Here is a 17,880-nt window from a genome sequence, read left to right as displayed (position 1 = left end):
ATGAGGTTTTGAAAGTGGTTGAACTTGGAAACAGAAAGTAGAATGGTGGTTTCCAGAGATTAGGAGGGAAGAATTTATGGACAGGTAATATTCAATGTTTGTTTTAGTGTTGCCAGATGAAAAGCTTCTAGAGATCTGTTACACAGTAAGGTGAATATACTTAGCACTGCTGAACTGTATGCTTTAAATGGCTAAGAGCTGGGGTAGGGGTGGGTGGAGGTGGGTGATGCAGCAGGTAACATGATACTTGGGAAACTTGCATCCCGTATGAGAATGCTTGACCTAGCTCTGATTTCAGCGTCCTGTCAACGCACATCCCAGGAAGAAGCAGGTGGTGGCTCAGGTGTTTGGATCTCTGCCATCCATTCGGTGGTGGCGGGGGTGGGGGTGCTAGTTAATTCTGGTCTCCTGACTTCGGCCTGGTCCAGCCCTGACTATTGCAGGCATTTGGGAAGATGTAAGATTTCTGTCTTTCTCTTTGCTCCTCAAACAAAAATGAAAGTTAAAAATGCATAAGATGGTGTAAGCTTTGTGTTATATTTTTCGGGCACAATTAAGAATTTTAAAAATGTATGTTTGTTATTTAAAACTTTGCAGAAAGAAAATTGCAGGCGTTACTAGTCAATTGCAGAAAACATTTGAGTCAGTATTGATCAGGAATACACAGACTTTACAGAAAGTAGAGCAGAAGAAACACTCCACAACTGATTCTATGAGGCTAGTATTACTTTGGTACTAAAACCAGACAACAATATTACACTGAAAGAAAAGTACACACAACATTGCTTGTGAATATTAGATATAAGCATCTTTAATTTAAGAATTTATAAGATAATAACAAATCAAATCCAGCATTTTAAACAAGGATACTAATTTTTCTTTTTTTAAAATATTTATTTTTATTACAAAGTCAGATATACAGAGAGGAGGAGAGACAGAGAGGAAGATCTTCCGTCCGATGATTCACTCCCCAAGTGAGCCGCAAAGGGCTGGTGCGTGCCGATCCGATGCCGGGAACCTGGAACCTCTTCCGGGTCTCCCTCATGGGTGCAGTGTCCCAATGCATTGGGCCGTCCTCGACTGCCTTCCCAGGCCACAAGCAGGGAGCTTGATGGAAGTGGAGCTGCCGGGATTAGAACCGGCGCCCATATGGGATCCCGGAGCGTTCAAGGCGAGGACTTTAGCGGCTAGACCACACCGCCGGGCCCAAGGATACTAATTTTTCATGAACAAAGAAGCTATATCAGAAGAATGCCCTGGAAAATGACATTTATATTAAAGGATAAAGGAGCAACACTATCTGATAGGCTCCACTGATGCAGAGAAAATGTTGGAAAAAATTAAAACACAATCGTGAGAAAATTCAGAACCAAGAATGAGAATTACAGCATCCATGAAAAATTACAGCTGACATTTTTAGTGGTAAATTATGCTATTTTCCTTCTGAAGACCAGATGAGCTGCAAAAGACGGCAGTTCCCTAAATTTGTGTTCAACATTACAATGGAAGTTCCAGTCAGTGCAACAGACATTGTATGAAGTCAATGTTATAAGCCTGGGGAAGGAAGAAAATTATTTTTAATTGAAAAAAAAAGCGCCAATTATTTAGTAGTAGAGGCAAATTCTTTTAACTTTTCTCTACCGTGGAAGAATTTTATTTCATTTTCAAAGATGAAAGAAAGCTTTGCTGGACTTGTTATCCTAGGCTGACAATTTTTTGCTTTTAGAATCTGGAATATGTCACTCCGTTCTCTTCTGACCTGTAGAGTTTCCTGTGAACGATCAGCCATGAATTTAATCATCATTCCTCGAAGTGTCAGTTGGTTTTTTTTTCCATGAGCACATTCAAGGATCTTTTTCTTATGTTTGACTGAGAAGAGCTTGATTAGCATGTGTCATGGCGAAGACCACTTTTAGTCAATCCTGTTGGGGATTTTGTGCCCTTCATGCCTGTTGTTTCCCAATTCTTTCTACAGATTAGGGATATTTGCCTTTATTATTTCATTAAATACATTTTTAAACCCAGCTTCTCTTTTGGCACCTCTTGGAATTCCCATAACTCGTATATTTGATCTTTTAATTGTGTCTGTTAATTCTTGAATACTTTTTTTTAGCTTGACCCAACTCTGCTTCCAACTTTTTGATTGTTTCTCCATTGTGGCAAAAATTATCTTCCAATTCTGAGATTCTGTCTTCTTTCTCTTTCATTCTAATATGCAGACTTTCCACTGAATTTTAATTTGCTCTTTTACATCCTTCATTTCGAATAACTAGGCTTGATTTTCCTTTATGGTTGTTATTTCCTGCGTGACATATTCCTTAAATTCCTGCCTGTGTATCTCTTTAAGAAGCTTTATAACAAGTGTTTTGAATTCTGTATCCCCCATTTTCTCAATGTATCCCTCAGTTAACTTTGAGGTTGGCAAAGACTTTTGCTCCTTTGCAGGGGAGTCTTTAGTAATATTCATTGTGTCTTTGTCTCTTCTTTTGCTCTTGATCATTGTGCTTCTGGTTATCAGATTCTTCTCCTTGGGACAGGTTTCTAAGCTGTGTCACCAATAGGTCTGCAATTCGATTTTACTTATTGCAGTTGGCACACAATTTTTTGCTTGCAGCCAATTGTGCCACTCCCTTCAGCGCGTTTCAGGTCTGGGCTCTTACGTTTGACTTTCGCCATGGTCTCCATAGCCCCAGCTCCTGGCTTAGCACTCTACCTCCTGTGATCCCACGCTGTTGTTGTACCATTGCCTGTACGTTTTTCCCACTTTTGGCTTGAACAGTTTGCAGGAGTAGTGGGGCACCAGGTGTCCTAAATTGTTAGGTTGTTGGCAGTGCTGATATTGCTGGAGCCTGTTGGCCGTTAGGTCTGAGGGCCACACAGACCTGTTTTGAGTCATAAGATACCAAAGTTGGTATAATTTTCAATGTGGGACCAGTACAATGCCTTGAGCTCAGTGAGTCTGCTCCCCTAGCTCAGTGCTTGTGCAGCTCACTGTTTTCCGTACTGTCTCAACGCCTTTGCCACATCACACAAAATGACACCTTATATGCCACTGTTGGAATTCTTGGTCTGTTGCCTTTAAGTCTGCGGACTACCTGGATCTATTTTTGGTGGAACCTATAGGATGCCACATTATTGCAGTTCACTGAGACAGAAATGAGTTCAATTTCAGCTCAGTACATGTGCAGTCCTGTCCTAAGCAATATGGTGACTGATTTGGCACCACTGGTGTTTGAGCTGTGAAATCCACCCTATTCCTGTACCGCCTGTTTGGGATCTGCTGGTCTGCCTTTGCTTCTGGTCAAATTAAATAAACCAACAGGACAGGCAATTTTTTTGTCTGAGCTCACCTCCTGAGCTCCGCATCAACTCCCCTTCCCATCTGTTTGCTGGTGGAGTTCCAGCCACTGGTGCAGTTCATTTCCCTGCTGACTGAATGTTGCTTGGATATTTGGTCACTGGAACACCACACCATTGTTTTCACTGCTTTCTTGTGTCCATCAGTCTCTAGGTGCCCCTCTGTCGTGATTCTGCCCTCTCCTATTTTCTGAAATGTGCCTCTCTGTTTCACCCTGGCTAATGTTTCTTTGTGTATTTAAATTTGTACTCACCTGATTCCACCATCTTGATTCTTCCTACTTTAAAAAATATTTATTTATTTTTATTAGAAAGGCAGATTTTACATAGAGAAAGATCTTTCGTTCATTGTTTTACTCCCTAAATAGCCATAACTACCAGAGCTCAGCTGATCTGATGCCAGGAGTCTGGAACTTCTTCTGGGTCGCCTATATGGGTGCAGGACATCATCTGCTGCTTTCCCAGGCTATAAGCTGGGAGCTGGATTGAAGTGGAGCAGTCAAGACTAAAACCAGTGCCCACCTGGTATGGTGGCACAACAGGTGCTTGCCCAGTATGCCACAGTGTCAGCCCTACACTGACACAGCTGGTAATGCTCTCACTTGCATAAATTGAGATAAGGCGCAGGTGAAAACTGAGTTATACAGTTAATCTGCTCTTGTCTGATCTGGGGCACAGAAATTGTCATGTACTAAGGTACCTTGTGAAGTTGGCTGATTTTTTAAAAAATAATTCCCTCAGAAGCCTTGAAGAATAGAAATGAGGTCCCTATCAGGCAACTATTTACTCGGGGCATCAAAACAAAACAAACAAAGCAAAAACCACACACAGGCTCAAAGGCAATATTTAGAGACCCTTGTTTCCTGTAGTCAGAGGGGAGACTATGTGGAAAATAAAATCCATGCTGCAGTTACAATGGTGGTAAGACTAAAAGGCATTTGCGGATTTGACAGACCACTTATTCTAAAGTCTGAGTCATGAAAGGCAAGGAGTGTCCTGCAGATTTCCCAGGACATTCCAAATGGGCAGAAGGAGCCTGCACACAGAACAATTCAAGTGCTTTTCCTCACAACCGGCTGCTTTTCCGTCATTGTCTTCAGACCCATAATTAAGATAAGGTCTGTGGATTGAGTTCCTGATTCCTGACTTTAGCCCTAACTGAAGCCCAACCTTTCCTGGCATTTAGGACAGGAATCAGTGGATGAGAACACCCCACCCCTCCTTGACTCTGCGTCTCAAATAGATAAAAAGAAAAATTTAAAAAAAAGGATGAAGTCTCATATTAAAAAGTATAGGATGAAATCTTATATAGGCCCAGTTGAAAAAATGTAGCTTCTGTGTTGGGAGTAAACAGTGTAGATGCTGAGAGTCAAGAGTCAGGCGTTACGTGCTTTCATCATGTGAGGAAAAGATGGGAATAGATTTTGAAGATGTGGGAAGGGAGGCAGTAATATCAGGCACAGTTAGAGAATTTGTTGGCGTGGGCACATTTGCCTTCAAATCAAGACTTAACAAGAATCCTTGGCAAGAATTTTTAGTAGTGACATTCTAAAGGTATACATTCTTATTAACTTTAATATTAATATTCTTTCTTTTTTACAGCCAGTTGATCTTTAATAAATGTGTTCGGACCGCACAGTGTAGTAAGAAAACAGTGGTGCTGACAAAACTGGTTTTATATATGTAGAAGCATGAAAGTAGATACATGCCCTCACTATTTGCAAAAATGAACTCAAGGTTGGTTAAAGAGCTAAATTTTAGGCCCTAGTCTGAATTTGCTAGAGAAAAATGTAGGGGAAGCACTCTAGTACATTGATGCAACTGATGGCTTTTTGAATAAGCCCCTAAAGCACAGGCAACACAAACAAAGCTAAACAAACCGAACTATGTCAGACTCAGAAACATTTTTGCAAAGAGAAAGAAATGATCAATAGGGTGAAAATCAGTAGAATGAAAAAAAATTGTTATAAACCACATGTTTAACAAAGGATGCATATATTGATAGAATTCAATTCAGTAGCAGATGATAAACCATGAAACACAACAAAATGTATTTTCCTTTTTGATTTTTTAAAAGTGTACCTCCCACTTGCATATTTATCTTTCTGTAGCTAACCTATTGCACTCAAGATGGTATCTTCCAGTCTCCAGTTGAATTCAGTTGTCTGCAAATGATACAAAATCATTTTTCATAACGGAGTAATATTCCATTGTGCACAGCTTTCACCTTTTTTTTAATCCACTCATCTGATGGTAGGCATGTTTGATTGCAAATTTTGGCTATTACGAACAGTGCTACTATAAATGTGCTGGTGCAGGTATTTCTGTTTCAGTGTGCTCAAGTGTTTTTAGGTGACTAGCAGTGGAATTGGCAGGTTGTATCACAAGTCTATTTCCCGTTTTTGGAGAAATCTCCACAGTGGTTTCATTAATTTCTGTTCCCACCAGCAGTGTGTATGTGCTTCCGTTCCCCACATCCCCACGGCTTTGGTTGCAGTCTATGTTTAGGATTTTAGCCACTTTGGCAGGGATGAGGTGATATTACACCATAGTTTTGAGTGCATTTCCCATATTCTTAGTAATGCTGGGCATTTTTTTTTCATAATGTATTTGTTGATCATTGCATTTTTCTTAGAATTGCTGATTGAATTTCTCCTCATTTCATTTGTTGTTTTAAGTGCTGTTACTGAAGATTTTTACTCAACTGACAATACAATCAATATATGCATCCTTTGTTAAACATGTGGTGATGTTAATATTCTAACTTTCTCACAAGAATTGTTCAAACCTTAAATCATATTTATACTCTTTGAGAACATTTTGAAAAGTCCTCTATTCAACACCCAGCAGTCACAATCATTCATTACACCATGGGCTTTCTTTAAACTGAATACCCAGCCTGGTGCGATAGCCTGGTGGTTAAAGTCCTCGCCTTGCACGCATCAGGATCCCATATGGGCTCCGGTTCTAATCCTGGCGGCCCCGCTATCCATCCAGCTCCCTGCTTGTGGCCTGGGAAAGCAGTCAGGATTGCCCAAAGCATTGGGATACTGCACCCATGTGGGAGACCTGGAAGAGCTCCTGGCTCCTGGCTTGGGATCAGTGCAGTACCGGCCGTTGCACTCACTTGGGGAGTGAATCATTGGATGGAAGATCTTCCTCTCTGTTTCTCCTCCTCTCTGTATATCTGCCTTTCCAATAAAAATAAATAAATCGTTAAAAAAAAAAGAACACAGTTATCACCTGTAAAGTCATGTGCATTGACAAGATAATCCAAAACTGTGTCACTTGTATGTTTGCTAGTATTTGAAGTCTGCACCCAAACAATTGCCTTTGTCCTCAGCAGAAGCATAAATAATTGTCTTCAGATAGTATTGATTTGGGATGATTTATTTCCTTATTATATTTGAAGATGAATGCTTTTGTAATGAGGTACACCGCCCTTGACCTTTCCATCTTCGTGTGAGCAAAGTTAGGATTTCAGTTAGTGTAATACAGCCAGGATATTTTAAATAACTTTATTTTGAAATTTAACAAGCTCTTATTAGAAATGCTTTGGTATTAACACAATAAAAATGTACTGGTTTCCCCCTGCTGAATTGTGCCAAGTAACAGGAAAAGTGAAGCCTTTTTTCTTCCCAGGTTCTTGGATTTTTAAAAAATGAATGATGGTTAATGCTAATTCATATGGCTTAATATGGTATATTCATATTTATTTGGATTTCAGAAAAACAACGAAAATCCAGAAGAGCAATTTCGAACATTTCTTAGTTTCTTCTCCAAAGCGTGGTATTGGGGAGCCACACCTCTCAGATCACTTTTTTCCCCAGCTTTGCCATTCTCATCCTCAAAGCTGGAAATGAAAGAAAACATAAGAGATAGTTATTAAAAAACTTTAATTTTTACTCCAAATGACCATTTCATAGAATACAGGAAAATTTAGAACATACCTCAGATGTTTTTATCCAACAATGTGAGCATTGTTTTAGTAACACAAAAAGATAGTAGAAATAATAAGCTATGGTTAACTTAGGATAGAGGCAGGTTCATAACTAAAAGGAACCTATTTCTGTGAGAAAAAAATTAGTAGCACAAACATAGTAAAAGATGGATAATATAGTGCTGCCTAAAACTTCCTGTCATGTTATTAGCCGTTAATTCGCTTTCCTATGGGCTAAGGACTCGTGTGTGTGTATATTTCCGAGCTGTGTGCTACTGAAAATAAAGCATATTGACACTCAAATTCTATTTCATGCTTATCCTGTCATTAGCTCATTAAACTTGATTACCTGAAGGCAGTCTCGCCTTTGGATATTTAGTGACAAAAATTCTTAATGCATAAAACAATGAGCCATTGCTTAAAAGTGGGAGTGATTATAAATGTCTCTTGACAAGATAGACATATGATTTCAAATGGCAAATTTATCTTTTTTGGACTGTGTTCTGCTTTTAACGTTATAACAGATCTGGAAAGGATTTTTTAAAAAAATATTATTTATTATTATCATTTAATGATACAGTTAAAGAGGCTCCTGGGATTTCCCTTATCCCCAAATACCCCCCCCAGTTCCTCTATAGTATTACTTATAGTATAGTTCGTCATTCACAGTCATATGCCCATCATTGCAGACATAGACAATGGCGGAGAGTCCAGCATCCTATTGTCAAGATATAGTAAACAGAAAGGATTTTAAAATGTGAATTTAGAATACAAAATTATAACTCTCCTCTAGTATTTTGGTATCATATTCTTTAATATTAAAAACTTAAGAGTCTAGCTGCCTCCATCATGTTTCACAAGTTAAGAGATACTTTCTTTTTTTCTTACATTTTTATTTTGAATTTTTCAATTTTGTGGTACAATTTCGTATAGACTGGGATTCTCCCCCAAACTCTTCCCCCGACAGATTTTCCCTGTGTTGCTACAATAGCATAGTCCTTCATAAGGAGCCATAATTCCATCAGTCTAAGAGATATTTTCAAGGCACTGATAATAATGATTGTATGAATGATGTGATTTTACATTCATTTGTTTAATATGGCCCAAGAACTGGTTATTTAACAGTACAATATTGCTTATGAAAAAATACAAGGCAAGACATGTTTTCCAACTTCCAAGTCATATATTAGCTATCATTTAGCAAAGAAAGTGATACCATCTCTAAAAAGTCTTTCTACAGAAATATGAGAAGGAAACAGTAGTATAAAAAAACCGTGATCATTTTTGTTGTCACACCATTTACATGGAATAGTCTCATTTCAAGGAAGATAAAGAGCATTACTCCCCTTGCAGCTTTAAGTGGCATGATCATTTGTAGAGACAGGGTTAACTTGCAAGGTTTATATTCTGGGTTTTGTGGACATTTTCCTTGCCCATAAAAACCCCCAAAAGAACACATAGGAAAGAGACTTTTGAAGGGTTCTTTCAAGGTAGAAAAGCAAAGTCCTCTTTTGAACTACTTTTTGTAAACTTGTGATTCTGTAAATTAAGCACATCTTGTGTACTGTAGACATTCAGTAAAGTGTGTCAGAATCTGCGTTCCTTTCTCTAAGCCTATGGCAAAAGGAAGGTTCAATTCCAGGTTAAAAATGTGGGGCTACAGCATATCAGCAATGGAAGGTTTCTTAGTATTGCAAATAATCCTGGCTTTCTTTTGAACTTCTCTTTTCTGATCTCTGTGACATCTTTCTGTAGTAACTTCAGACACATCATTTCAACTGGCTGAACATGGTGGATATGAGATTGTCTTCTTTTCTATATTTCTTGGTACCTAATGGCTACTACAGGTTGACAATTTCAGTACCAATAGCATGTAAATAAAAAATGAGATGCCTCACCTTCTGAAACACCACTGACATTGCTACAGGACAGAGTAGAGCTAGAAATATAAGAATAAGTGGGTGAGTACTAATAAAACAGCTAGCTGTCTACTTAGTGGTGGTGGTGTGTGGGGGGTTCTAGTGGCTCCAAGGAAACATTGGGGTGGCTACACAACAGTGGGAGTGTCTGACACTGACTCACAATGTAGAACATGGTTGCATTATATTTATCTTAGCAGACAGACATAGTGCTGCCTAAAATCTATCATATTTTTATCTGTTCAAAATTTTGACTATAAAATATTGTCTTTTGAATCTCTGGGATCCACTTTTTCCCGTGTTTCTTTTCCCTTCATGTCATGCTTCAAATTTAAAAAATTGCTCTTAGAGACAGCCTTGATAAGCATATTAAGGCAGTAACAAATTCTTAACTATTATGCATATCAGGGCTATTTCTAGTTAGAAGGTGACACACAGCATACTTGATGAAGTTGAAAGAAAGTTGAGTTTTCTAGCATCATAGATTTAGCATTAGTAATTGTGGGAAGGAACTCAGCCTAGTTGGTGCTTGTGAACTTCGAGTGTATGACAGGCTATCTGTTCTTCGAATGGAAGTAGCTCTTAAGGGCATACAAACATATGATCAACTAATATTAAAAGGTATTTAAAAATATCAACTCTTTAATCCATATTCTGAATCACAATGATGTATGGATGGCAAGAAATTTGGAACGTTCTGTTTATAAGATACTTTGATTGATAGTACAAAACTTTGTATTGTTACTTTGTCTGGAAAATGTTTTCCTGTTTTTATGATTTTAGTTCAGTAGCATGATTAGTGTTGTCTGGAAACATTAGTCATTTCCTGTCATTTTCTTTGGGGTAGATGTGTTGACATGGTTAGAACAGAAGGAATAGGGTATTTTGGAGGAGTTGGCTAATATTCAACTTCAAAAGAGGGCGGTTTATAGTGGGTAATGTTACTGCTATTGACCATTCACAGTGTATTCCACTTTTCTCCTTCTTTTGAGTTGTCTTAAAAATAAATACAAGATGTAAAATTTGACTAACAAGCCAAAATCATTCAAAAAGAACTTATTATCTGTTGGCTCTCATTGTGTGAATTCAAAACCCATGATAATTGATGAAGATATGTATACACCTGCCAAATGGTTAGAAATTCTTCACATAATTGAATTTGCAATTAACATATAACTCCTAGAAATCAAGGAAAGGGTCTGTTCTACTGTGTTTTCAGAAACCCAATGTCAGATTTCTGGGTTGCAGAGGAAGAAACATTTTAAGCTGTGTGGCTGCAATTACGCTTCTGCAGCATTAACTGCCTCAGTTGCTGGATTAATTAGGACCTAAAGTTTATTGCTTTTTCATATAAATTCTTCCAGTAGAGATATTTAAAATTACTATCCTTTTCAAATGTTCACAGCTTGTATGTTTGAGCAATTTGACTATCTGTTTAGCCAAGATAAATATGATAAACTAAGTTAGGCATTAAAAGTGATTTTTTCAGATTCTTGTTTATTTTTTATAAATGATAGCAGTTAGTTAAAAAACAAAAAGGACTTTAAAATTGAGGAACTATAATTTTTGTAGAAAAAGGGTTGAAGTCATTTTCTTTTCAATGCCAAAATATCCAGATAGCTACACGTCTATAAAAATTCTGTAGAGAATGAGGAATGCAAATATACAAAAGGAAAAAATAATTAGCAAACTGGAATGACTATGCCAAGTTAAATATTACAGATGATATAAGGCAAGCATATTGTATTTGAAAATGTAGAAAAAATAGTTAATAAAGCTATAAACATATAGAGAAACAAGATACAGCAAAGTAATAAAATATCTAGAAAATAATTTGTTTCTGATATTTTCTTATAAATTAAGGCAATTTGTTAACTTATGCTTATCTAGACTTAAGCTATAGTGAGCACAAATAAGTAGATACTGTCACATTCAAGAAGAAGATATATTACTGAAGATCCAACATAGTAGTGACTCAAACATCTTCACACATAGTAACACACCTTGACAGAAGATGGAGTTTATATTTACTTAGGTCAATCAATGCATTATCCTAATAAAGCAATAATTTTTTTAGCAATTTATTTTTGAAGTGACTTAATCACTGTCCTGTGTAATGTTAATTTAGGAACTATAAATAAAAAAAAATTTCAGGTGGATTCTGATGTGCTCTGAGAAGCCAAACACAAAAAGGATTGTAACCTGGAAAACTGTGTTACATGACCACACAGCATTGGCATGCCTTGCCATTCTTATTACCTGTTAAAGATGGATCCTCAGTCCCATCTCCAGCTACTGGCACATCAAGTGCAGAATGATGGGCAGGGCTGCCTAAGCGTTCTTCTTGTTCTTTCAAAGATATCGAGTTTTTGTGGGGAGAGTTGCATTTTGTATTTTCCTGGGGACTAATTTCGCATCTTTTTCTAGGAAGTGGTGTGGGCTTGGCCGGCTGGTAAACCTGACTGTGGGGAGCGATGGAATGGAAGGATGGTTTCTCAGCTTTCCCCTCACTCTCCTCTTCATCATCAATCACAACCAGTTCTGCATGGATGATCCCATCATACCCAGCTAAGAGCTTCTTTTCTTCCTCATTCTCTTCTGCCTGTTGATACCCCATGAAGATCATTGTCACGGGTTCTGTGTCACTCATGTCAGAAGGCAGGGAATGGACGATATTATATCTGATGTCCTCTTCTTCCTCCTGGCAAGTGAGTGACTTTACACCTGTTGCTTTGCTGGGGCTTAGCCTAGTCTTTGGAGAGGGTGTATATTTATCTTGTGTGACATTCGAATTTTCACAGGCAGTCATCAGCCTCTTTGATGGAGTGAGGGGGATCTCCTCTCTCTGTTGAGGTGCTGATCGAGGGTGAGGTACTGGACGAGTGGGACTCATTTGATTGATGTTGTTGCCCCTTTCCTCTGAGAGTCCATTGTCCATACGGTGTGTGGATTTATTTGCATCATTGCCTAGTCCGTTAGCTTTAATCTTTATCCTTTCTTCAAAGTTTGGTCCAGGGATAATCTTTTCTCTCTGTGGAGTTGCAGGCCGACAAAATGGATTGGCATACACAGGCTCATGGTATTCTGTTGGGGATTTAGAGTTTCTCTCTGAGGCTTGTCTTAAAAGATCCTCCACCTCCACCGGGGCCAGGCCATCGGTGCCGTTGTATGCTGCACTGTGATCTGAGCTTACTGCATAGACTGACTTTTGCCCATCATCATAAACTTTTACTCCTGTACCTTTAAAGTCATCTGATGGGAGAGGTATTGAAGACAGAACTGTGCTTTCTCCAGTCTTCAAGTCCTTTTCAACTTTAATTTCCATAGCGTACAAAGCTGTTAAGAGAGAAATTTGATCTTCATTTAATTAACTTTTTCTTTTATAAACTAGCCTGTTTTCATGGTATTCATTTTATACCAAGTATACTATGATGTTTTAATATAAAATGCTGTCTCTGTAAAAATTCTCAATTTTACTAATTAGTTATATAATAACTAATACTGTGATAACTGATTTTTATGAAAAGGTATATGAAATTTTTGAAAAAAGTGGAAGAGGCTAAGAAGGCAAGCATGGAGAAGATTAATAATTCCAAATAAAAACAAAGATATCTTTCAAGGAATAAATTCAACAAAATAAATTTATGCTTTTTTGCATTCATATACTTTCTGCACTACTCATTTTGTGTTATTCAATTACTATGTTATAATATGCATTACAGTAGATAAAATGCCTAACAAAGAATATTTTATTGTTACTGCTGCATAAGAAGTCTCTTGCCTTATAGAGGAGTGATCTAAAGTTTTTACAATAGATAAGTTTAAATTTAGGAACAAGTGTGGAAGAAGGAGGAAGATGAAAATCTTGTGTTTCGTTCTTGTCACTCTCATTTATAAATAGAGAGGGGGCCGAAAATAGAACAATATCATTTATGTTGAAACAACTGGACCACAAGAACCCAGTTAAATTGGGAAAGCTGAGACCTCAATTATGATTAAGGCAGTGACTTGAAGACTACCCAGTTTTAAGCGAGCGTGAGATTACTCTGGGAGTGTGTTTGCTTTTGTTGTGCTTTCCTGTATTCCCTTCTGCTGGAACCTTGTGTGTTGTAGCTCTTCAGGAGCCTAATGGCTTCTGGCCTTTATGATTACCCAATTAAAACTGCAACTTGTCACTCACAACTTTCCTATCCCACTGTATAATTTTGGGGTTCACATTCTCATATGCTTACTGTATAGTAAGCATTAAAGAAATGCTACATGAAGAAATGACTGCTGCTTTCAGATGTAGCTCCTCCTACTTAAACATTTCAAGATTTTCTCTCTGCACTAGTATAAACTTACATTTTCCCAGGAACTTGGAAGTATTTTATGAAAAATCATGTGTTTATTCCCTCATGGGAATAAACCATGCCTAATTTTCCCAAGGAGAACATTCTCATTTAAAAAGGGCTCTTAGTAACACAAAAATGGATGGACTGTGCTAGAAGAGATGTTTTTAAGCAGTGAAGCTTTGCTTTCAACCTTTCTGTCTCTCTTAGGTCTTTCTCTTTCCTGTCTCTATCTAGTTTGAAAAGGAATCAGATGCATGAAATTAACATTGTAACCTTATCATCCCCACCTATGCAGATGACTTGCATCATGCCTCATGGTAAATATGACCATTGCTAAATCTGGAAGCATGCACTGTCATAGCAAGTGATGAATATTTGACATTGTAAAACCTGAAATCAAGAATATACATTGAACAGATTTCCTGTTTACCTTTCCTGTTTTGTTCATCATCTTCTATTCCTTCATTTCTTTCTTTCCTTAACTTGGAAGGTATGTAGGATTTTGGAAGATCAGGAATATTAGCATAGATGTATTCAATAGATTCTGTAAAATTAACATGAATGCAAAGTAAACATGTTTAGGATAGCAGTTTATTGAATATATCACAAAATATCCTACAATAGGCAGCTCAAAACATACCTCCTGATGCTGCTTCCTTTTCCATCTTCACAGACTATAAGTAAAAAAAAATCTCTATTATTAATAGTTTATAAAAATGAATGTGTGAATATTCTTTGGAGAATAAAACAGTATTTGTGGATTCGTTTTGAAAGAGAATCATAAACTTAAAATCAGTTAAAATGGATTTAAACTCACTTTTATTATGTCTTCTGTTGTTCTCTCAATTGATTTTAATTTCTTTAAAATTGCCTCTTCATTGGTAGAGATTTGTAGCTCAGCTTTTTCAAGATCTTGAATTTCTTTCTCAAGCCTGATAATAAAAAAAAGTGTTTTATTGTTTAATACAATGCAAATGCAGGGTTCTCAAATATTTCTTCCCCACATATAAATTTCACTTGGCAAATGGCATGAAAATGAGCAAATATTCTCTAAGAACATTTAACATCACACTAAACACCATAATCATTACATAGAAGCTAAATAACATTTGACTTTGAACATATCTTATTTACTTATTCGAAAAGCAAAAAGGGAGAGAGAGAGAGATTCAAAAGGCAAAAAGGGAAGGAGAGAGGAAGAGAAAAAGAGAAAGAGACAGGTGAGAGGGAGGGGGTGAGAGAGAGAGCAAGAGAGAATCTTCCACCTGCTAATTTGTTCCCCAAATTGCTGCAACAGCTAGGGCTGAGCCAGGCTAAAGACAGGAGCCGAGAATTGCACTGGGGTCTGCCATGTCAGTGACAGGGATGTAAACAGACACAGCCATCAGCAGGAAACTGGACTGTAAGCGGAGCAGCTGAACTGGCAGTCTGACATGGGATGCTGCCGTCATAAGTGATAGCTTAACTTGTTGCACTCCAAGTGCTAGTCACATGAACAATTTTAACTCAAGATCTTTTCTTTTTTCACAAAGAGGATTTTAGGGAAAATATTTGACCTTTGCCCCATTTTCTTCATTACCATTTCTAATGCTACTTTCAAATAAAACAGAACAATGTAAAGGAGACAGCTGAGTCAAAAGAAATAGTACATTTACAGTTATTTTATAATTTTAAATGCAATTTTCCATTTCAATTATTTTGAGAAAATATAATTATTAAATTTGATTTAAGAATCATAGCTATTTAATATTTGGAACCTTAAATATCTTAACACTGAAAATGATTCTGCTTTAATTTCACAGTTTTCTAAGAGTTGTCTCATGGTAGACTAAATATTATGTAGAAATGGAGAAATGGACATAAACAATGACTCAGCTGTTGATGTCCATATATTACATTTTCTAGGGAAAAAATGAGCACACATCACTTGAAATTCATAGGGAGACGCACACACACACACACACACACACACACCAGGTATTTGAGATTCTGCATGGTTACAGTCTGACTTAAACTTTTAAAAAATTACAATATTCCATGATACGATGTTGCAGGTACAAAACCTCTTCCATCTCTCCTTCTTCCCCGTTCCCCACTCCTTCACTATTTTTCCTACATCCTTACAATAGTATAGTACTACACCAACTGTCACAGCCCAACATTTTGCTATTTGTTTCATGGCATTGTAAGTATAGGCAATAGTAGAACATTTAAAAAAAATATTTATTTATTTTTACAGCAAAGTCAGATAAGCAGAGAGGAGGAGAGACAGAGAGGAAGATTTTTCGTCCGTTGATTCACTCCCCAAGCAGCCACATTGGCCAGAGCTGAGCCGATTCGAAGCCTTTAGCCTGGAGCTTTATCCATGTCTCCCACATGGGTGCAGGGTCCCAAGGTTTTGGGCCATCTTCCACTTCTTTCCCAGGCCACGAGAAGGGAGCTGGATGGAAAGCGGAGCTGCTGGGATTAGAACCGGTGCATGTGGGATCCTGACCCGTTCAAGGTGAGGACATTAGCCACTAGGCTATCTCACCAGGGCCCCAATAGTAGAACATTTAATATTATATTATAAAGGTATATTTTAACAGTTTCATGATCTCCATCAGCACACATGTGGCTACTCATTCAATGAACTCCAGAGACAACACTTTGACTGCTTCTCTGTAGAAAAGCATGAAGTTACTAGCAATCATAGAGTTACTATAAGGCTGGCTCTTGGCAGTCCTGAAACACATGCAATTTCTCGGCCAAATACTCTAAGCTCCAAGGTCAGCTGCCTCAGAGGATGTCTGATTAGATACAGCAGCTGGCACTGGAGACGACAGCTGTGGAAATTCATGTCATCTAAGATACTTGTCAGTTTTCTTGGCTTGCTTCTTAAAGGTGGTAATGGGCCTGGCAGCTTAAACACCCTCTGCTGATTTCATGTGTCACACCCATGAAAGCCCTAGATGTGGCCTACTGGATCATTCTACATATCGTTTATTTCAGAATTCTCACTTTGGTGCTGTCTCTGGCCATTGGTAGCCAAGAAGCTTTTCTTGCATATCACAGAACTCGAAGTGAAATGCAGCTCCCCTAGTTTTTTAAAAAAATTACTGTAGTATGATTAGTATGAAAATTCCTTCCACATCCATCATAGCGCATTTGCCATTAACAGAGTTGTGGGCATATGTGTTGGTAAAGTACAAAACCCTGTTGTGGATTCTGTCCTGTCTCTACCACTCACTTCTTGGGATAGTAAATTTCCTTAACCTCTCTGAAACTGCTTTGCAATGTATGTATAAGGGTGGTAGTAAGCTGCCTGTATTTCTGCATGAAAACAATTTTGAGGTTTGGCTGTTCCACTTCTCTGCTAATATACCTTAGAAGGCAGCAGAAGATTGTCCAGACTCTAGAGTGCCTGCACTCACATGCGAAACCTGGATGGAGTTGAGGGTACCTGGCTCCTCCTGTCTTGTGTAGCACTGGCATCATGACTTCTCTCTTGGTAACCTCCTTTATAGTCTGAATCAAGTTGCTAGCTCATTGACATGTTTACTTAACATCTACTTTGTTCCAGATAATATTTGATGTCATAGGGATATGACTGTGAGCTCAACAAAGGACTTTTCCTTGGGGAGCATAACTCCCAATGGAAGTAAATACACTAGTACAGAAGCTGCCAGCATTATCTTTAAAGGGTCAGATACAAGTACTAAATATTTATTTTAGGCTTTGCAGTATGAATGTGGTTTCTGTTACATAGTTGTTTGTTTTTCCTTTCTTTTTCTTTTAAGATATTTTAAACACAAAAAACATTCTTAGCTTGCATCTGTACAGAAAAAAAAAATCAAACTGAGCCACAATTTGCCAAGCCTGGCTTTAATAAATACATATACAATATGTATATGTTTGCACAGACATACACATACAGTCATGTGCCATATAATGACCTTGTTGTCAATGGAAGATTGGAATATGGTGGTGGTCTCATAAGATTATATTGTATGGTGATGTTATAGTCGTCTTAACTTGTGAAAGTATAGTCTATAATACTCACATAATGATCAAATAGAACAATAAGACATTTCTCAAGATCAAGATTGGAACGAGATTGGGTCAAGGCATTTAATGGGGACCTGCTCAAGGACCCTTGAAGAGAACAAAATCTAAAGAATCTCAAGTCTGTTACATAAAATGCCATAATATTTGAGTACAATCTACACAATCCCCAGGATACTTTCAATCATCTATTGATTGCTAATATTGCCCAGGTTATTACTATTCTAACACTGCAATGGAAATATTATGTAACTAGTTGTCACACTGTGTTATTTAGTAAATAATA

The 17,880-nt window shown here is 37.6% G+C and overlaps 1 protein-coding gene across 1 annotated transcript in view; it reads right to left on the bottom strand.

Annotated features, from left to right (window-relative positions):
* Nucleotides 1-6,865: 6,865 nt before the first annotated feature.
* Nucleotides 6,866-17,880, bottom strand: part of PALMD (palmdelphin) — a 51,763-nt gene continuing 40,748 nt past the window's right edge. Inside the window, exons 4-8 of the mRNA XM_012926056.2 lie at nucleotides 14,368-14,482; nucleotides 14,191-14,224; nucleotides 13,981-14,094; nucleotides 11,476-12,552; nucleotides 6,866-7,210 (exon numbers count right to left, since the gene is read on the bottom strand). Coding sequence (XP_012781510.2) covers nucleotides 7,167-7,210; nucleotides 11,476-12,552; nucleotides 13,981-14,094; nucleotides 14,191-14,224; nucleotides 14,368-14,482 — 1,384 coding nt within the window. The 3' untranslated portion in view covers nucleotides 6,866-7,166. The remainder of the gene's footprint in view (nucleotides 7,211-11,475; nucleotides 12,553-13,980; nucleotides 14,095-14,190; nucleotides 14,225-14,367; nucleotides 14,483-17,880) is intronic.

The sequence above is a fragment of the Ochotona princeps genome, chromosome 2 (genome assembly GCF_030435755.1).
Source record: "Ochotona princeps isolate mOchPri1 chromosome 2, mOchPri1.hap1, whole genome shotgun sequence".
In the NCBI taxonomy this organism is placed as follows: Eukaryota; Metazoa; Chordata; class Mammalia; order Lagomorpha; family Ochotonidae; genus Ochotona; species Ochotona princeps.
This window is presented reverse-complemented; position numbering and strand designations above follow the sequence as displayed.